General features: G+C 36.7%; 1 protein-coding gene across 1 annotated transcript in view; it reads right to left on the bottom strand.

The window, feature by feature from the left end:
• Window positions 1–14,560: 14,560 nt before the first annotated feature.
• GORAB (golgin, RAB6 interacting) overlaps window positions 14,561–22,507 on the bottom strand; it is a 53,122-nt gene continuing 45,175 nt past the window's right edge. The window contains exon 5 of the mRNA XM_067728613.1: window positions 14,561–14,666. Coding sequence (XP_067584714.1) covers window positions 14,639–14,666 — 28 coding nt within the window. The 3' untranslated portion in view covers window positions 14,561–14,638. The remainder of the gene's footprint in view (window positions 14,667–22,507) is intronic.

The raw sequence follows: 22,507 nt of genomic DNA, 5'->3' as shown, positions 1-22,507 counted from the left end.
ACACTGGAATGCACAGCTCACAATGGTTTCCAGATATATCAGTTCCCTTCCTGTCTAGGACACTGCGTTGCCACATGACCTTTGCCAAGTCACTTCTTTCTGCTCTCCCGTAACATAAGGTTGTAATTATGATGATCTCCCTCATAGAAATGTGATGAGAAGCTATTCATAACAAAGACTGTAAAAATTGCAAACATGATGAGAGAGGCAGATATTAAACGTATGAAAAAGTTCTAAATTGAATACCAATTTCCTCCCTGGCTCAATGTGTTCTTAAAATTTATTTGTAAGGACAACAGTAGCAAGAGTGCCTCATTAGGCCCTTCTATTAATGTTATCCACTAAGTCTATTTTTTTCTGATCCCAAATATGGCCTTGATTTTTAGATAAATGATCTTTGTGTGTGTGAGGTATCTTTTCATTGTTCTCTCATCAGCCACATGGACTTTCTTTTTTCTTTCCCCTCAAAACTGAGATCATTTCTCTAGTTTTAAATTGGCAATGTGATCTTTTTCAGTGCCAGACACATGACGTGTTCTAGTAGCCGTCTGGACTTGGGGCTGGGATCATATTCCTTTCCATCCCCAATATATGTTCCAAACACTTGTGAGTGTGCTGAAGGGCAGAGGCTTAAAGAGGTGAGATGAGGCCAGGCTGGCATCTACTCTGTAGGATTCAGGGACAGAGTCATACTTCAAAGTGGTGTGAGGGAGTGATTGACAATGTACCAGGGCTGCTCATGGTAGGTGGAAGGACAACAGGAAAAAAAATAAGCTGCCTTAGTACATTTTTTTCAAGTTTCTGTTAATCTTCCATCTGTAGACTCTTTAAGCTGCCTTCATATTTGGATGTGGACATTGAAGTATTGCTGACCAATGCCAGAGTCACAGGAATATCCTGCTGTGCTTTTGATCTTCCCATATGACTAGATTTCCTGAATCATCATGTTACTGCATGTGTGCACATATGTGCACACGTGAATCTTCTGGCACATCTCCCAGAAGAGTTAGTCCTGGGACAAAGGGTCCATTGGTGCTTTCAGAATGTAATATTGATCACTTTGGCTTTCCTTGGCTCAGAGCCAGATACTTTGTCTTTCACTGCACAAGATGGCTGCCAACTCCACAGGCTTGTCTCAATGTGACAGGGCTAGGCAGTGTTTTCTAAAGAGCAGAATAATTTTTTAGAAGCTTTGAAAAAAGTTGTTTAAAAACGGAACTTTGTGTGTTGCCAACTATAGGCGGTGCTTGGAGTTTGGCTCTTGTCTTTCAACCCTTATGTTTTGAGGTACATTCTATATTTAGTTGCATTATACTTTCTAATATTCAGTCAAGCAGGAAAGTCAATGAGACAGAATAAATCACTAAGTTTTTTTTTTTTTCTCTATGGTTTTGCACAATTTGCTAACTAGGACTGGTCTTAGTCAAATCCATAATTTGTGGTTCAAACTTAATGATAATCAGAGGTCAAATTCACAAAGATAAGGTAAAGAAATCTCTTCCTAACTTTTTCAAAGTGTACCTTTCATGTATAGGATTATGAAAATTATAAAAGCAAATAGTTCAGAAAAGACCTTGATGCCAGTTCTTGACCTGTAAAATGATACAAATCATCAGGGGTCACTAGAATAGAATAAAAAGTTATGAATATCTTCAGGCAGACTTCCTTCACTTTAAGAACATGGCTACAAATTTCAGGCCCATTGCAAGCTTCTAGATTATGCAAGAAAGATACACCAGAATCTTATTTTCTCCTTTTTTCCCAAGTACTATGTCTAGCATTTGACCTAAGCAGGAGACAAAATAGGGAGCATTCTCTCATTTCCAGATTTCCATTCTTTTTTTCAGCCCTGCTGCCTTCCACACACCAAAAATGTGTTGACTGCCTTTTCTCTCCTCTCATAAGAAGGCATATCCGATTAGTCACAAAATACCTGGATATGAATTTATTTCATGTATAAACCTTTCCTGTATTCCAGAGAAATAGTTTCTTTTTAAAAAAAAAAAAAAGGGCATAAGGAAGAAACACTCATAGTAGACTTTTAGCTATCGTGGCTTCTCTGAGAGGGAATGGCTGAGAAGGCTTTCAGTCTTGCCATGATTTTGTTCCAAGAGTAAGACCCTGTCCCTTGCTTCTGTGGTGTGTTATGCTTTGTTAGGTGAATCAGCTGTTTTCATTAGCCTCTATTATATTTGACTCCTGAGAGATGCCACAGAGCAGATCTTTAATCCAGGCCAAAAATGGAATTTAATCTGAATTCCAAACATTCCAGTTGTAATGGAAAGAGCACATGAAGCGTTGGAATCAGGTAGACATGAGTAAGCTTCCTCATTCTGTCACTTACCAGCTGTTGGGGAAGGTATTTAACCTCTTTGAAATTTGTTGCTGATATACAGAATAAGAAAAATAATAATACTTAGTTGATTGGGGTTATTTTGAAGTTAAATGAGATAATGGATGTGGAAGGCCTAGCACAGCATTTTACACAGCTGATTCTTTAATAAATTTCCTTCACTGAAAACCTTTTTTTTTTTTTTTTTTTTTTTTTTTGCGTTACGCGGGCCTCTCACTGTTGTGGCCTCTCCCGTTGCGGAGCACAGGCTCCAGACGCGCAGGCTCAGCGGCCATGGCTCACGGGCGCAGCTGCTCCGCGGTATGTGGGATCTTCCCGGACCGGGGCACGAACCCGTGTCCCCTGCATCAGCAGGTGGACTCTCAACCACTGCACCACCAGGGAAGCCCTGAGCATCCTTTAATGTCAGTAGTCTCTATCAAACTCCGTGGAGCTTATTTCTTAATGACAACTTAAGTAATCCATAAACTCAGCTGTGATATTTTTTAAAAATTATTTTCCATGGTTTTGATATCACCAGTGTCAAATTTAAACTTGTGGTGACAGCGCAGCTGTGAACTCTTTGGGTGTCATATCTTTGGAAGTAGGGCAATGTGACAGTCCTGGAGAAAATTGCCATATTTGGCATTTTGGGGGTACACTTAGATTCTCAAATTCCCAGACAGAAAGGGCTGATTGAATCTCTTCATTTACTCTGAATAGCCCACCTCAAATCCTTTCTTTGAAAGTAGACAGATTATAAATAAATGTGTAATATTATTATACACAGTATATTTCTATCATGTATAAGTGGACCCAATACTCTTTGAGGTTAATAGTATGTTTTCAAACTGTCAGAGAGAAACAAAGAAATTTTAAATTAGAGAGTAAAATGAGATGAGTTCAATGATAAATCCAGGATGGTCTGTTGACTCAGTAGAATGATGCTTTTTATTTTTTTTCCAGAATAATAATAACAGCCTTGGAAGTCTAGACATTAATATTTTGACCCAGGAAATCACCCTCCATGCTCTTGAGGGAATGTGGTGTTTTGCTGCAATTGTTCCGCAGTGTGCCTGTTACTGTCTATTAATCCCACACATCTTGATGTCATCCAGGAACACCAAAAGCAGGTTGTAATTGGGAATAGGTCTCAGGTTAATAGAAGAAGCACTGTTGTGAGTGGACCATCAGAGCCCAATCAAAGATTAAGTAGATTTGCAATTCAAAACTTGGATTTTGGGCCTTTCTCCCTCCAAGTTTAAAATCATGTTTGAGTTCTCATCTCAGACAACCATTGCTTCAGCATTATATTATTCAGACTCCATGCTTGTATAATAGAGAACAATGATTTTCTTGTTTTCCTTTCCTTACAAAGGTCTCATAGAGAAGCATGGCAAATAGAAAAATAATGAAAATCCGTGTTCCGAATTCATCCTCAGACTGCCTTACTAGACAAAGCTTTGCATTAAGGTGATTGTATGAAATCTTCACATCCACATGGTTGGGACAAAACTTTCTGTCTTCCTCATTCATTAAGCATTGCCCAGCTAACTCTTTGACACGGAAAAGTTGGACAGTTGAAAATATTCTGGTCTTGTATAAAACTTGTCATTGTACATCCAGCTTACCTGCAAAGGAATTTCAGGGAATTTGTTTTTCATGACCCCATGCCTCATCCCTTTTACGTTTTCAGTTGTCACATTAGCAGCTTCCGTAACTGCAGTACTGTTTATTTTTACAAAAGCCAGAGCAATGATCCATTAGTCTCTGACGACGGCATCGAGAGTTGTCTTTCTTCATTCCATAAACATGTATGAAATGTCCTGTGCATACCTTATGCTGTACTTGGAACCTTGGGGGATGCAAAACTAAGTAGAGAATGTGGATCTGCCTCAACGAGCTTGCCTCAAGAGAAGGCATGCCAGTTTCCCTCCATGATGCAGAACTTCAAAGTCAGAGATACCCATCTGTTGTCCAGAGTACCATCTACTCCAGAGATCCTAACCTCGGAGCCTATAGGCTAAATTCAACTTACAGACATACTTGTTTTGGCTCACGAAGTATTTACAAAATAAATTTTAACAAGTCATTGATATTTTGAAATGGGAAGATATTACATAAAATTCTGGATTTATGACTGCTTTTGAAAAAAATGGGGAGATTTGGCAACACAGGGTTTTCTTTCCTAGTTGGCAATAATTGAGTGGAGTGCCCAGTTTTTCACAGTCCTCATCACTCTGTCACTGTGTTCTCTCAATTTCCATAATTTCTATAGAAAATAGTGGGACGTTTCTAGGAAGGTGGTAACCTGAATGTATCTTTTTTTTTTTTTTTCTGGCCATGCCATGCAGCATGAGGGATCTCGTGGCATGCAGGATCTTAGTTCCCAGACCAGAGATTGAACCTGTGTCCCCCTGCATTGGAAGCATGGAGTCTTTTTATTTATTTATTTATTTATGGCTGTGTTGGATCTTCGTTTCTGTGCGAGGGCTTTCTCTAGTTGTGGCAAGCGGGGGCCACTCTTCATCGCGGTGCGTGGGCCTCTCATTATCGCGGCCTCTCTTGTTGCGGAGCTCAGTAGTTGTGGCTCGCGGGCCCAGTTGCTCCGTGGCATGTGGGATCCTCCCAGACCAGGGCTCGAACCCGTGTCCCCTGCATTGGCAGGCAGATTCTCAACCACTGCGCCACCAGGGAAGCCCAGAAGCATGGAGTCTTAACCACTGGACCACCAGGGAAGTCCCCCTGAACGTATCTTTTTTCCCTGTTATTTCAACTTTGTCTGGTCTGCTTTCTGAGCCTCCAGACCACTGAAGCTGATTGGTATATACTCATGTTCCAGTGAAACTCAAACTCTATGGGACACCCAGAGGAGAAATGTTGTATAGGGCTTTTTCTATATGGTCTTGGAAAGCCTGGAGATCTCCAGGATGAAGACTGAGAAACCTGGAAAGCACCTGTTTCTAAGACAGTATGGATCCTTGGAAGAAGTTTGGCATTAGTATCAGTGAATGTGCCTGGTCTTCTGGCCTTGAAGAGCTAAGGAGAAGCAAAGAAAAGGTTGAACTCTCTTTATACCTGGGATTAGAAGAGAGAGAGGATAGCTGGAAGCAGGAAGATTTTTATACAGTCCTTCAATAAGAGTCACCCTCTTGTTTGTAAAGTCTGCTTCACCTTCCACAATGCAAGAACCTATAGACAACTTGAGATAATCCAATAACTAGACAATGAGCTCATATGAGCTCATAATGAAAAGTGATCAGTTGAGGACAGCCCAACAATCTACAAAAAGAAGATAGATCATAATGCACAAAACACCCACACAGCTGCTGAAGGAGACAGATGACAATTCATAAAGATTCAAATGCAGTTCCGAAATACTTCCTGTATGTGAAATCATAATTTCTGAGCTAATCAATTCAGTAAATGAGTTGATGGAATTATTGGCTACCACCTAGACTCAAATTAGTGGCCTGAGATGTCAAATAAAAGTAATATCTTAAAGCACAACATAATATTTCATAAATATGGAAAACACACACACAGAAACTTGGAGGATAGAGCAGGAGCCCCATATATGAAAGAAGTTCTAGAAGAAGGAATCGCAAAAGGAGGTGAAGCAATGAAACAAATATTAGATTTCCCTCAAGTTCAAATAAAGGTCTAATCTTCAATTAAAAGGACTGATGAGAAAAGACATAAACCCGATAGGATTTTTAAAAAGAAAAAAAATAGTAATGTGATTAAAATTTCTCACAAAACTGCAGGAATTTTAAAAGAGACATCACAGGTTCATAAAAGATGAAAAACTTATAAAAGAATATTACATAAAACTTTTAACAACAAATTTGAAGTCAGGAAAAGAAGAATTTCCTAACAAAATTATCAAAGAAGACCCAGGAAAACTGCAATAGATCAATTATCACAGAAGAGATTGTCGAAAGATTAAAGACTTACCATTAAAAACAGTACCAGGAACAGATGGATTCATAACTAACTTTTTTTTTTCTTTTTTTTTTTGCGGTACGCGGGCCTCTCACTGTTGTGGCCTCTCCTGTTGCGGAACACAGGCTCCAGACGCACAGGCTCAGCGGCCATGGCTCACGGGCCTAGCCGCTCCGCGGCATGTGGGATCTTCCCGGACCAGGGCACGAACCCCTGTCCCCTGCATCGGCAGGCGGACTCTCAACCACTGCGCCACCAGGGAAGCCCCATAACTAACTTTTAACTAGCCATTTTTAGAAAGTTTTCCACATTCCTTGATGGAAAGATCTGATATAATAAAAGTGTCAATTTTCCAAAAATTATTGTTTAAATTTAAAATAATCTCAGTTTTAATCCTTGCAGAGGCTTGGGGAAAATGGATAAAAAGACTTTAAAGTTTATAAGGAAGCAAACATTTTTGAGAATAGCCAAGCAAATTTTGATAAAGGTGAATAGTGAATAGGGACTTGCCTTACTATCAGAATATATTAGTAAACAGTTGAAATTGCATTAGTATTGTTATAGGCATAGGAAGAAACAAATATATCAATAGAACAAAATAAAGAGTCCCAGAAAATACATGATTTGATATATGAAAAGAAGAAAAATACTGAATTATTTAATAAATATTGCTGGCACAGAAAGCTACCCATCTAAAAAAAATAAAACTGAAATCTATTTTATGAAAAAATTAATTCCATATGGATTAAAACCTTAAATAAGTAAAAAAAAATAAAATATGGCAAGAAAATCTAGTACACAACAAGTACAATCAAGGAGCAGAAGAGACTCAGCAGTATAAAAGACTTTCTGGTAATACAAAAATTAAACTTTTATTTTTAATTTAAAATTAAAATTTTAATTTAAACTTTAAATATTTGAATGACAAAATATCATATATCATATGGTTTAATATTAAATATTTTATATTATGCAGAAATATACCCAAAATGTTTATAAAATTTTATAAACATTTATAAAATTGATTTGGGAAATATATTTGCAATTCAGAAGATCACCAGATGTTTACTATGACAATGAAAAGTTCTTACTACTTGACAAAAATGTCATGTGAATCTCAATAGCAAAGAATATGAAGAGGCAACCAAATGGCCAATTAATATATGAAGATATTCTTACTTTAATTTGCATTTCCCTAATTCTCTTTAGTCCCCATTAAATTGACAAAACTAAAATGTATTGAAACATCTATTGTCACATTCATGGAGGCATGGGTTCTCTTATATATTGTACATGAAAATGTGAATATTTTCAGCCTTTATGACCACCAATCCGGCAAAGTATTAAAATTAACAAAACGTACACTTCAACCCATTAAATCCCACTATTTAATATCTATCCCATAGAGGGGAAAAGCCATTAATTTCCAGAAATAAATTTCATTTGATTAAATATACTAAAACACAGTTGATACTGACAAAAAATGAGCTAATAAAGTAAATATACCTCAGTATAGAAATAATAAATTACGGTACAAACACACCAGGGAATATTATGGAGTCATTAAAATGAATGAACTACAGGTCTAGAAGTTAATTTGGAAAGATTTCCAGTAGATATTTCTAAACAAAAAGAAAGATAAAATAGCATAAATATGATTCTATTTTTAGAAAACAATGATAAGGTTTTATATCTATGTACACACATACAATGATAAGATTATATGTATATAACTATAGTTATCATATATTATATACACGTAATCCTATCATTGCACATCCTTCTATATATAATACATTTATATTTGGAAGGATGTGACCATAAAGAAAATGTGAATGGTACAATACAAAGTTATTAGCATGCTGTGGAAGAGTTATTTAATCATTATGTCCCCCTTGTTTCTCCCAATTACTTTCTTATGTTTCCTAACATTTCCTATCTTTGGAGTTAGGTTGGGGCCACATGACAATCTTGACCAATGGACCGAGAGGAAAAATGAGGCAGTTCAGAAATGATGTGTTTCCTGCATTTCTCTCTTCCCTTGCCTTGGAAAACTTGGAGGCTACATGTTCCAGATGGCATAGCTACAAGTCTGAGGAAGACTGCCAATCTACATTAAACTTTGCATGAGGAAAATTAAACTTATTTTGTTAAGCCTTAGAGATTTTGGCATTTTTCTCTTATGGTAGCTACATTAATTATCTTAATCCAGTGATTAATATTTTGAGATGAGATGTTGCTGAAATTAAAAATCTAAAATATATGCTTCATATTAGTGTGAAGCCAGCAGTGAGAAAATTGACATCAGAGGAAAGAAAGATAGAAATTGATGTTATCCAGTGTCCCACCCCCACCCCCAAGAAAAAGAAAAAGAAAAGGTAAAATGATCACTCATGGTAACTTGGGCATTAGGCCAGACCTCATGCATAGCAGAAGAGATTGGAAAAGACAACAATTAGTAGTGAATATTGGCTACTGCTAACTGCTTTTGTCAGAATCTTATAAGAAAGTGATGAACTCAGAAAAAAAATTGGCCAATTTTCAAGCAGAAGTTAGAAGGATTACAGAGATGAGAAATTTGGGATCATACAAGGTTGGAAAAACTGATTGCTTATCAACCTCAAAAAGTGTAAGATAGTAACAAAAAAAAATTAAGGTCCTTGTTGGCATAAGTGATCACATTCAGATTTCTCACTTTTAAGCCTGAAAGCCTTTAGGTGGCTATTATTAAGTTGAGAAAGACAAGCGTAGAGATAAGAAAGCAAAGACATAAAGCAGATCTGAAAACTATGCCTCAATAAGATTTACAGTGTGGTTACTGGCACATGAAACTGAGCAAGTGGATGAAAAGCCTACTATATTTTTTAAGTGTTAAGCCAACCAAGATTTTAAGGAACTACATTGCCAAAGAAACCAGTAGCTTAGACCAACTGTGAGATTTTGATCAAGATATGGAGACTTCTACTTACCATCCAAAAAAAATTACCCTCCCACATGAGACAACTAAGAAACCGAGAAAATATATAAAAAATTGATTTTCAAGACATTAGGCATAAGGCAATGAAGAAAACTGATCTTTGAGAAATGGGAGACAGAGTAGGTGAGCCCTACAATTGTTCCAGCTTAAAGCCCAGAAAAAGTTTTCCAATCAGGGCACAGATGAAGGAGTACAGGTGGAGCATGGCAGTCTCCCTGAGTTGCAGAGATGGGAGCCTGGGTAGTGAAAACGTGGCTAGATTTTGTAGGCAGAGTACGAGAGAGAAGAGAGCTGCACAAAGAGAAAATTCTGGACATCTGTAGAGGGTTCTTCTCAAGTATTCAGCTAACTAATGATCAACACATGCATGTAATGAAATACCCAAGACTGAGCAAAAAGGCACCTGAAAGGATTAGAGGGAAAATCCTGTGAGCAAGAGTGAAAAAAACTCATAATGTACAGAGCTTTGATTAGAGTAGTCAGAAGGATTTTGTCTCAAGATAAGGAAAAATTAGTCCCTGACTCAACACCACTATGTCTAACAAAGCTTTAAGCAAGATCCAAAGGATTAAACTGCTCCCAAATAATTTAACAATGTCTCAGAATAAAGCTCAAATATATTTATAGGAAAACAAACAAATGAAAAACTCCCTAGCCATCAACAAAGTGAAATTCACAATGTCTGGCATGCAATCAAATATTATCAAGCATGCAACAAATAATGGCTGATAATATGGAAAAAAGATCAATTAATCAAAATCAAATCATAAATGATACAGATGACAGAATGAATAGGCAAGGATATTGAAACAATTATAGGAAAAGAATCTGAAAATATATATGTATATAAATGAGTCTCTTTGCTCTATAGCAGAAACTAACACAACATTGTAAATCAACTATACTCCAATAAAATTTAATTTAAAAAACACTGTAAATCAACTATACTTCAATAAAAAATAAATTAATTTAAAAAGCAATTATAAGTACATTCTATATGTTCAAGAAGCTAGAGAAAAGCTTGAATATGTAAATCAGAAACATGGAAGATATAAAAGAGAACCAAACTGAACTTCTTAAAATGAAAATTACAGTGTCAAAGATGAAAAATACACTGGACAGGATTAATGGTAGATTAGATATTGCAGAGGAAAGGATTAGCGAATTAGAAGACATAGCAATAGAAACAATTCAAAATGAATCACAGAGAGGAAAAAAAGTTATTGAAAAAAGGATGGACAGAGCTTCATTTAGTTGTGGTATAATTTTAAGCAACCTAATATACACGTGATTCTAGTCCCCAAAAAGAGGAGGGGAGGGACAGAAAATTTTTAAAAGAAATAATGCTAAAAATAATGGTCAAAACAATTACAAATTTGATAAAAATTATGAAAGCAGTGATTATATAAGGCGAATGATAGTTTAAGGCAAGAAATATTATTAGAGATAAAGAAAGACAATTCATAATGTTAAAAGTGCTAGAACAATTGAAAATCCATATGTGTGTGTATGGTGGAGGGATAACTTCCATCCATATACATATTAAAATCACTCAAATCGACCATAAACCTAAGTGTAATACCTAAAACTATAAAACACTCAATAAAAGCAATGCATGGAATCTTTATGACCTTCAATTAGGAAAAGATTTATTAGATATAACATCAAAAGCATGATCTAGGAGCTTCCTTGGCGGTCCAGTGGTTAAGACTCCATGCTCCCAATGTAGGGGGCACGGGTTCCATCCCTGGTCAGGAAACTAAGATCCTGCATGCTGCACAGTGCAGCCAAAATTTAAAAAAAAAAAAAAAATTAAAGAAAACAAAACAAAAGCATGATCCACAAAAGAAAACATTGAAAAATTGGACTTCATCCAAATTAAGAATTTCTGCTCTTTGAAAGATACTACTATGAAAAGACAAGCCTCTGGCTGAGTGAAAATGATTAAAAATCACATATCTGATAAAGGATTTATATCCAGAATATAGAAGGAACTCTCCAAATTCAATAAAAAAAGAAACAGCCCAATCAAAAAATGCCAAAGTGTATAAATGACACTTCACCAAAGGAGAGATGCTGATGGCAAATAAGTACACAGAAAGAAGTTCAAAGTCATTGGCCATTTTTGAAATATAAGTCCAAACCACAAGAAGTTCATGTTACACACCTACCAGAAAGTTTGAAATTAGAAAGACTGATCATACTAAGTGTTGTGGAAGTGGAGAAATTGAAACTCTCATATACTGCTGGTGGAAGTGTAAAATGGTGCAATTACTCTGGATAACAGCTTGGTGGGATTTTGAAACTTAAAAATACAGCAACCAGGGCTTCCCTGGTGGCGCAGTGGTTGAGAGTCCGCCTGCCGATGCAGGGGACACAGGTTCGTGCCCCGGTCCGGGAAGATCCCACATGCCGCGGAGTGGCTTGGCCCGTGAGCCATGGCTGCTGAGCCCGCGCGTCTGGAGCCTGTGCCCCACAACGGGAGAGGTCACAGCAGTGAGAGGCCCGCGTACCGCAAAAAAAAAAAAAAAAAAAAAAAAAAAAAAAAATACAGCAACCATATGACGTAGTTGCTCTACACTTAGGTTTTTAAGCAAGACAAATAAATTTATATTCCCATACAAAGACTTGTTCTTGAGTGTCATAGCAGCTGTATTGGTAATATTCAAAAACTAGAAGCAACCCAAATATCTATTAACAGGGGAATATAACGAAATACTACTCAGTAATAAAAAGGAATGAGATGTTCATGCCTGCTGTACAGCATGCATGAACATCGACATAATCATGCTGAGTAAAAGAAAACAGACCAAAAATAAAAAGTACACGCTATATGTAAAGTCCATGTATATAAAATTTTAGAGAATGAAATGGTCTAGAAAGCAGATCAGTTATTGCCTAAGGATGAGGGGGGCAGAAAGGGGAGGTGGAGAAGAATTCTAAGGGGCTTGAGGAAGTTCTTATATGTGATGGATATGTTTATTGTCTGACTATGATGATTTCTCAATGTAAACATATGCCAAAACCTATCAAATTATATTTTAAGTATGGGCAACTTATATCTCAATTATATCACAATAAATCTGTTTAAAAAAACCAGGCAATTAGGGCCTCAAACTTCTGCAAGCAGAAAGTAGACTGAGAAAGGTATATAGTTCCAAGGACAGTATATTCCCTAAACGACTTTTTCAGGTGTAGACAAGGAGGATGTTCAAAAAAGAACTTTCAGATGGAAAAAGAAAGGTTATTGAGAACAGTGGACAGAGAAGATTCAGAGAGCAGAACTGGGGGCTGACCAAGGTGCTGTCCTACACACACATCCCCATGCCAGCTAGGAGGACTTCATATTGCCTGCCCAGAGGACTTCAGAACTTCTGAGGACCAGTGACTGCGGTGTATGTTCCATTTTTCCCTTTCAAAATGGGGGGTGTTTACTGTTCCATTATTTATTAACATCTTGAGCAGCAGGGTTGGGGTATGAAGATGACTTGGGTATTTAGTTCAAAGTTCTCCAGTCTTGATGGAGATACTAATCTACATCCTGGACTCTGAGATGGAGGCAGCACCTGAATAGGACTTTTGTTGTCTCTTTTGAGAAGATATTGACTGTGGAAAGGAAGGAGAAAATGGGCTATTTGTCACAATGACAGTGCTCACTACATACTCCATGAGCTGCCTTCATTTTGCAGCCTGTTTTACAGTTTAGCTGGGCTTTGTGACTAATTCAGCTAATGGTCTGTCAGTAGAATTTGTGTGTCACCTGCAAGCCAAAATAGTTAAAAACTCTTTTCTTGTATAGTGATCTTGAAGGTCATATGTTCCAGATGATATAGTTACAAATTGGAAGAGGACCACCTTACCTTCATCAGATTTGAAATAAGTGACAAATTTTTATTGTGTTGTCCCTGGGATTTCAATAGTGAATACTTTTTAGATTATTGGGGTGGGGGTGAGATTGGGACAGAGGAAAGTGGAGGGAGACGTCAAGAAAAAGAGGAAAATAATTAAGAATATCACTTTAAAATGTATAAATATAATCAATCTAATAATTTCTATAAATATCCATACATTTACATAAATCAAATGTCCTTTGAAAATAATGGGGCTATAGAAATATTATAGAGAAATATCCCCAATATTTCTACACATATAAGTGCTTGTCACTGTGCACTATAGTAAATATATTATTGTTTATTATATTGTATATAATGTACTGTATAACAATGCTACAGAAACTTTGGACAATTGGGAGAAAAAAATTCCTAAACCAATACTCTTGTTAAAGTAACTTTGAAAGTTTCTATGCATTCTTTTCCAATCTTTATTCATCTGTACATACATTTCACCTAGAGTAAAAACAATGTAATGACACTTGTAATTTATTCACTTTATATTACCACTTTTAGTAGTTGTAATAATATTTCACAGTGTGTATGTCAGCATTTAATTATTTATTTTCCCAATTTTGGATAGCTCTACTGTTTTCAAACTTTTGCTATTGTGAATATCTTCCTGCACATAACTTTTCCCTCATAATTTTTTGTTCTAGGCTAGATTCCAAGAAATGTTTACTAGGTCATTTTATATCTTAACTTCCTAGACTCTGTCACCCCACCACTTTACTCACCATCTTTTTCAATCAAATACATGAAGGCTGACTACCACTTTGACCTATCTACCCTCTCTGTTTCCCAGCTTCAACTTGAACTCCAAACTATTTAGCATTTTGGCACATCTGGCACCCACTTTCCTTTCTTACATCCTCTATCTGAAAGCATGGAACAAGCTTTTTTTTTTTTTTTAACTACTTAAACTATCCACCATTTAAAGAAAAATGTATCACTTCCTTTAAGAAGACATACTATATGTAAGCAACTAAAATATATAGAATTTAAAAGAAATTTAGATTCCACTGAGGAAAGGAGAGGTGAGAAATAGATTTATCAAGTGGAGAGTAAGTTAGTTTACTCAGGAAGTTTTCATGAAGAAAATAACCTTGAGTTGTGGATTCATATATATTCTGGACCTAACATATTGAGAAAAATGAAATAAGCAACCAAGTGTACATTTGTTTGTTTCCCCGATCTTTCCTTTCTATTTACCCTGTTTGGGACCCAGCAAAGTTGATGAAGAGATGTTGGTTAAGGAGTGAATTGGAGCCCAAGTCAGTGCAGAGAGTCAGATTGTCCAGAATCACATTCCTGACTGTAACACTCACTAGTTATGTGAAGCTGGGCAATTACCTCATTTCTCTAAGCCCTAGTTTCCTCATCTACAAACTGGGAATAATTATATTTACTCCATATGGTTGTAGTAAGAAGTAAAGTGTTTACATCTGTAAATTGCCAGGCCTAGTAGATAGGCAAGCAACAGCAGGAACGGTATCAAACTCCTCTCCTGGTGTAATGTGGGCTGCATATAAAAAATAAAAATGGTTGATGAATGTCATTGGTTATCAGATTTATCATTCACTATGAAGACTCTCTGAATGAATTACATTAGATCAATTAAATTAGATAAATAAAGCATATCTCACCAGTTCATTCTAGGTATTAACAAAGTCACCAGCTTCCACTAATAGTATCTTTGGGGAAATGCTTGACTTTTGCTTAGTGACTACATGAAAAGTATAAACAGGTGAAAGGGACCACTTCTGGTCTACAGAAGAGTTGAATTCATGGTTATTTTGTATTTCTTTGAACAAAAGGGAAAATAATGACATTTTGTAAGAGTTTAAAAAAATCACATGAACAAAGAAAATGATGTCAAGAGTAACCATCACAAATCACTTTTTAATCACAAGATGCAATTAAATAGTCATTAATGATTCACTTTGGGCCCTTGATTTTACCTTCTTAAAGATTTCTAGCTAGTATTGAAAAACTGCCCAGCAATCAGGGGGCCTGTCACTTGGACATTAGGAATGTCAACGGCTCCGAGCAGAGTCTGGATCTCATCCAGGTTCAGTGTCACTGAAATGGGAACGTGACCAGTAGGAAAAGTGTGTTCTTCTCCTGCCTCTGTGGATCTCTACCGTGGTTGGTGGGACAGCTGCCAGGAGCTAACTCTGTGTGTCAGATCTTCATCCCGTTGCCTGCAAGGCAACAGGTAGCACCTTACCTGTAGAACTGAACAGACGGACTTCTCTCGGCAGACTTCCAGACTGTAGCCTCCTACTCTGGCTTAAGGCTGAGAACCGACCCTACCGATTTATTTTCAGATTTCGCGAATGAGAATGAAATTCAAAACACTTTTTAAATTGGATTTGATACACACGCATATGTTCAGTTTTAGTCCCAGGGGAAAACCCAGAGCTTGATAGGTTTTGATGCGCAATAACACCATTCTCCTTTCGAACGCTGATTTCTCTGGCCTCCCCTCTAAGCATTGCATGCCTTATCCCTGCCACAGAAATTCCATCCAGGCAGGATTGTGAATCTTATAGATTTTGCCTCCCTTCAGCAGCCCAGGAAAATAAACAGCTAAACTAAACCTCACTGTAAGTTGGCTTCTCCTGAACCATGTAAATATAACAATACATATTTTTACCTAGATGTAGTAAATACATAAACATACAAAGGCTTCTAACCTCCTTGTGTTGCTCCCAGAAGCTGAGTAAATGTTTTCCTGGGATCCGTTTTAGGAGTATGTTGTTTTCAGAGATGTCTTATGCTGACCTGTGTTAGTGATGCTTACCTTTCACCTTGTAAGCTATTTCAGTGTTGTGACATCATTTTAAGGGAAAAGAAAACACCAAACGGTTTTAATTTTTTCTCTCTTTTCTCATGTTTCTACTTCTCCATGTCCCACCTACACTAGTATTAAGTTGATTTCCTCCAGAACCCTTGTGAGTGTCTGTCTTCATTCTAAGTTTTCCCCTCCCCTATGCCGGATGGCTCCTTGGTATTGACAAAGTCTGTGTTCAAGCCTTCTCTGCCCTCCTTGGTTTGCTTGTTTGTATTTTCCTTGCCTGAGGCTGGACTGACTGTAGGGCTTTCCACAGAAGAGGTAGGAGTTTGGATAAGCCAGCAGTTTAAGCAGGTTTTATGACCAGCCAGTGTAATAAAATGCATTCAGGGGTCACCCGAGAAACTTTAATCAGCACCAGGGGTCACTGGATAGCACTTCTAGACGGGGGAGACAGAAATGAGGAACAGAGACTCAAAAGAGAGGACGAAGAGTTGGGGGAGGGGGCTAGGGATCGAAGGTTCTCAAGTTATCAGAAATAACTTTTAAAAAAATCAATGTGTTTTGCAATCAGAAATGGTAAGAAGAGACATAATTGCCCAGCGGAAACTAGGGATCTGCTGCAAATTTAGATGAGAATTTTACCCAAAGACCTAATTTTTTTCCCTTGTGCAGTTTGCATGAAAGTTTGGCCTTATGATTGGTCTCGGGATGGATATCAGATATCTCACCCTGAAGGGAGAAACATTCCCACCAAATCCTTCTCCCCTGAAAGGAAAAAAAAATTTTCTGCATCCAATAATCAGAGCCTGGGCAGACAAATTGGCACCACCTTTTTTTTGCTCTCCAGCCTCCCTTTTATTTTCTGCTAGAAATAAGACTGCAGACTTGAGTCACAATTCACAAATATTTGGTAGTATTATGTTGTAAGGAACTGGGGCAAAAAAAAAACCCGGAAGAAGGTAATTCTTAAAAGCTTTGCTTTCACTCATGCAAACAAACTTTATGCTTCTCAATAAATCTCCTGTTTTGTAAGTGGCCATTAAAATAACAGATCATTTGATTAAAATTCTGTTTTCACAACAGTCCTTTGGAGTTCTGGGGAACCTCCAAATGTGGTCTTGGCCATGATGCCATTAGCATTTTATTAATGCATTCAAAAGGTTAAAAGCTCTTACTTTTTATAGGACTTTTAAAAGCAAACTTTTGATTGTCTCTTGCATAAACTGACTCTGAACCCATTAAAATGTGAAAACTTCAGAACCGACCGGATTTAAGGGTAAAAAATTGATCAAGGGTTTGCCACATTTTTAATTGCTTTGAATGAGGTGGAAACTGAACTGAGGCCAATATGTTGGAATGGAAAGAATTAAATCCAGTCCAACACCTTTTGATATAATAATGATATCTTTTAAATTAGGGTTTTTCCCTTTTAGAGTTGAATGATTCTTTATGGCACAAAAATAGTTCATAGTTTGAAAGGTTTATTTTTTCCTCTTTTAGTCCAGTCACAATGCAGTTTGTCATTAGAAATAAGATGGAAATATTTTTTTTTAAATATGTTTCAGGTGGTTTAGCCTAAAAAAAAAAAAAGCTCGGCGGCAACTGTAAATCTACCTTTGTTGTTCATTTGGATGAAAAAGCACGTGTGTCTGTGCAGATTTGAAATGATGTTACGAAAAGTTTAGGCTCTTACTTGTAAATTAGGCACTTTTGGGAATTAGGTAATAAACCCACAAAAAATAATAAAACCAGTGGTCCTGAAGCCATTTATTGTTATTTTCCATTTTGTCTCATTCTCATCACATATATTTTTAGGTTGGAATACCCCATTTTATTGAATGATATTTCGTATACAAAAAAGAAAATTCCTGCTCCCCCAACTTCTCCTCCAAATGAAAATGTCCATTCTTATTATTTCCTACTTTTACATCACTGATTGTGAAGAGTTTCCAACTTACCTTTATTGTTTTATTCCTTTATGTTTTAGTGACTGATCACATTTCTTACTCTAGTACATTCTGTTTTTCCAGAGTACATTAGGTCTTTATTTTTTCCTCCTTCACAAATGAACTACTGAAAAACCATCTCCCTGGGCCTTTCTTTTTTAATTGCTTCTGTGTTCTGAGGCATTGGGGGAGCTACATAACTAGCAGAAGTAGATCAGTAGATAAGCTTGCATAACATGCACTTAATTATACAAACAAGTCTTTCTGGAGAAAGTCTTCTGACAATTACCTCCCGAAATAAATATACCTCAGTGACTGTCAATAGTAATAAAACCCGCACAATCATTTCTTAAAGCTTTTATTGTTTGCCTGTAATTAGCATGCTGATGTGATTAAAGCTACTTTTGACTTTTGATAAACCCCAGACTCCTATAGATAACATTTCCAGCGGTTCGAAGCTGCTTTCATTAGAAGCGATATTTATCTGATTTGTAACCAATCAATTGGAAATAAAACTTTCCTGTGGCATGCCGTTAAAACGCCTGCAGCAGCCCTGGTTTCCCGAAGCCCCTCTCCTCGTCTATGTCCTTGAGTGAGATGGATTCCATATGGTTTGGCGCAGGAGAACTGGCAGGGATTGAAAAGGTAGGGAATGCGGCTCTAAGGAGAGCCCCTCTAGACGTCCTGCCTTATTTCTACTCGTTGCTATTCGAAGGCACGGGTAACTGCTGTAACCAATTTTCTTGAAAAATACACTTTTGTGTAGCAGCAGAAAAGCCTGCAGAACTGGGGTTTGTTAAGGGCATTTTGCGATGTTTACTCTGCTTCTATATTTTTAAGTTTATGTTGGATTCTTTTATCAGACCCCTTCAATTCTGATCTTAATTTTGTCCTTTTTGCCCTCTCCCCAAATTATTTCTCCCTCTGTTTCCATACTATTATTCTCATTTTATATCTCCTTTCTTTCTTTCTTTCTGATGTTTGTTTTTGTGTTTGTTTTCTATAACATTTGACTTGCAACCAGTTTAAATTTCCTTGTTCAAAATTACAAAGCACTAAATTTTGAAGTTTTGAAAAGTAGACAAATAATGACTTTCAACAGTTTATCTGACCCAGCAAACATGCTGAATACTTTTTAAATGTTCATAAGCGATAGAGGAACACGGAGCTAATAGTATTTATACATTATCACTGCAGTGGTGTTACAGCCACCATCTCAGTTTCTGTACAATTTCTCCTCTGCACTAAACTACTAATCTATTTATTCTTGTTCTCAATAGGAAGAAGAAAAGAAAGAAAAAGAAAGAAAGAGAGAAAGAAAGTGCACCTTCAGAATCTATGTATTTATTTAAAGCATTTCTTCCGTCTTATCCTCCACATTCACCAAACATTTCATACTTTTAGAAATGTAATAGAGAAAGGAAAATATTTTCCAAAATATTTTCTAAAATGGAGCCAGTGTTGACATGCAAACTTTTATGGATTTCCAGTAATGGATCATTAAAATCTGTCTTTAAATATATGGTAAACATGTGCATAAATGCTATATATGCCATGCTTTTCAAGTTGAGTTTTAAAGTGAGTGTACATAAACAAAATATTTTATTGCTATTAAAATGAAAACATGAAATCTATGTCTGTGAAGCCACTTACACCAATCTAGACATGTTCAAAGGTTTTCAATTTTTATTTAATTATGTGGCTTCTCAGTGCCCATTTCAAGTGTTTTCTTGAACAATGTAATTTATAACTTTATAAATAATCCTATACAATTCCAACCTTAATTAAGTACATGTATGTCTTTGCACAGATAATTCAAGTGTATTGTTTTGAAAACACTGATTCTTTCTAATCTTAAGATGACCTCAGTTATGACATTTAATATATTGGAAATGAATGCCATTTCATGTACATATTACCTAGAGGAAGTTGCATTTAAAAATTTAGAAAATAAGACGAGGAATTTTTCCTGTAAAATGAGTAACTAAGAAGATAGCAAGATTGGGTGTGACAAGTATGTCTCTACTGGTGTGGGGTTTATGAACGTGCCTTATAGTTAGGAGAATTTCTGGAGAACGGCAGGCTCAGGGAAAAGGTTAGTAGTATGCTATGTGCCTTTTGAAAGCAGCTTTTATCAAACAGCTTAAACATTTTCTTTTCCATTTATTTTAGAAAATGTTTTAGAAATCATTAAATATCCATTTTAAATAAGTCAACTGTAAAGTGGTTCTTCACTTTAAATACATTCCCTTATTTCCCCATCTCCCAATTAAGAGACATTAAGGTAAGTCTGTTGGCAAATATATTATGCTACCAAAACACAAAATATTTATTCTCATCTTGATTTTGAATCCTTTAACGTAAGAATATTAATCATGTGTTCTTTGGATACAATTTTTATTTCTGTTGAAAAAACAGTAAGCATATTTTAGAAACTGAAGCTGGGATTTTTTTTTTGCACATAAATTGTCTTGTATTTCAGCAACCATATGATCACTAAAATAACAGAGAGGCTCAGAGCATTCTGGATTTGAGCAGTGCCTTTAAAATATACTCTGCCCATAACTGAAACCACAGTGACAATATTTCAAGTGATAGAAAGAAAAATGGTTTGCAGATTTACAAAGAGAAGTCATGTACTTCTGCAAAGTTTTATTCTCATAGGAGTTGTCTGGTGTATGGACAAATAAGATTGAGATAACATCACAACAAATAACTAAAGGTAGAGGGAAAAATCTCACTTAACTGGATTTTTAAAAATTGGTCTTTGAGTGTATGTTTGCACCTGTGCGTGTTATGTGTTTGTCTATAATAAAGACACATAGGTGACCATGGCACGATGATTTAGCTGTTTACTTTATGTATCTTCCCTATAATTTACTTCTCTTGAATTACCTATCATATATATAACTTTCAAACTTTTTTTTCTGGTAAACATACACTTATCTAGCCATTGACTATAGCTACACAATGACAAATATCAGAAGGAAAACTGAAAAATCTGAATTGTTTCCCTTTACAATGCCAAAGAGCTGAGTGTCTGAAAAGCATCAAGGCACTGGTGTAATGGTTTCAGTTTTTACCCAAGTGTTTGGCATCATGTAGACATGGTCACAGGCTCGTTCCCTCCCTGATGAGGGTGCTTTCATCTGTAGATAGAGGATATTTCAAAAGTACTCAGTAGAGCAACTGCAGAAGTGATTGAAATGACATTCTCCAGGCTGCATACTCAAAGAGGGTAAGTTTTGAACACTTTTTCTTGCAAGTAGCCAAGTCATTCCAATTCACATCTCTCATTTTATACCTCAGATGATTTTCTCCCACAACAGTCTTTGCACCTGTGTGTGTTGATTCCTTTATTTTTGTTTCCTGAAATTAACATGATTATTTTTTAAAATCCTATACATGATGGAGATTTAAATTTTGTTCATAAGTCCTATGCACATCATCAACAAATGCCTCTGTGTTTCTATGTCTCTTTGAAAAAACTGCTCCTAGAGAGGGAAAGAATCTTCTTATTTCAAGTTTTACCTGAAGACAGAGTGGGCTTCATGCTTCAGAGTTAATTCTTTCAAAGAAGCTGAATGTCCGTGAACTTGGGAAGGGTAAGACAGGAACAAATAGGCCAATTTCTATTGTCTCATTAGACTACAGTGCTGATTCAAGTTTAAGTAACTCTCAATTTGTTAAAGGCATTGACTTGTCTTTCTTTTTTTAAAAAAATTAATTAATTAATTTTTAATTTTTGGCTGCATTGGGTCTTTGTTGCTACGCCCAGGCTTTCTCTAGTTGTGGTGAGCAGGGGCTACTCTGTTGCAGTGCGCAGGCTTCTCATTGCGGTGGCTTCTCTTGTTGCGGAGCACGGGCTCTAGGCACGCGGGCTTCTGCAGTTGTGGCTTGTGGGCTTCCTAGTTGTGGCTTGCGGGCTCTAGAGTGCAGGCTCAGTAGTTGTGGTGCACGGGCTTAGTTGCTCTGTGGCATGTGGGATCTTCCCAGACCAGGGATCGAACCCATGTCCCTTGCATTGGCAGGTGGATTCTTAACCACTGCACCACCAGGGAAGTCCCTTTTTTTTTTTTTTTTAAACATTCCTGAACCAACGCACACTTATGAGTGTGTTCTGATATTGTGTCCTTTCCAAAGGCTGATCACACATTGCTAGAAACAGTAACACCAGCTGAATCCACTCCAGCTCCCCAGACAAAATGAATGAGAACAAAGACGTGCCCTTACAGTGTGTTTCATTTTATATTCTGTGTGTTCATGATGCTTTTTAAAACTTACTCCATATTCAAACAAAACTTGTTTGCTTAAACTTAGATTTAAAACAACCATCTTCTTTTCAGGTCTCTATGTGGCTGCATGGCTAGTGTGTTTCTGTTTTTCCACAACTTGAAACATGTTGTGACAAAGCCAGTTAAAAATGAGGTCCAATAAAATGTAATGGAGTTCTGTAAATACATGAATATCGCAACCTCTACACTCTGGGTCTCAAAATCCTAGTTCTTAAAAGCAAAAGCAGCTTGGAGAATTCCTCTGCAGGAAGTCCTCGACACAAAATGGTGCCATTGGGCAAGTCCACTCACAAGAGAAGGTGGCGGGGGAGCTGCAGGCTCT

The sequence above is a fragment of the Pseudorca crassidens genome, chromosome 2, assembly GCF_039906515.1.
Source record: "Pseudorca crassidens isolate mPseCra1 chromosome 2, mPseCra1.hap1, whole genome shotgun sequence".
Taxonomy (NCBI): domain Eukaryota; kingdom Metazoa; phylum Chordata; class Mammalia; order Artiodactyla; family Delphinidae; genus Pseudorca; species Pseudorca crassidens.
The sequence above is the reverse complement of the archived record's forward strand: the minus strand, read 5'-3'. Positions and strand labels throughout refer to the sequence as shown.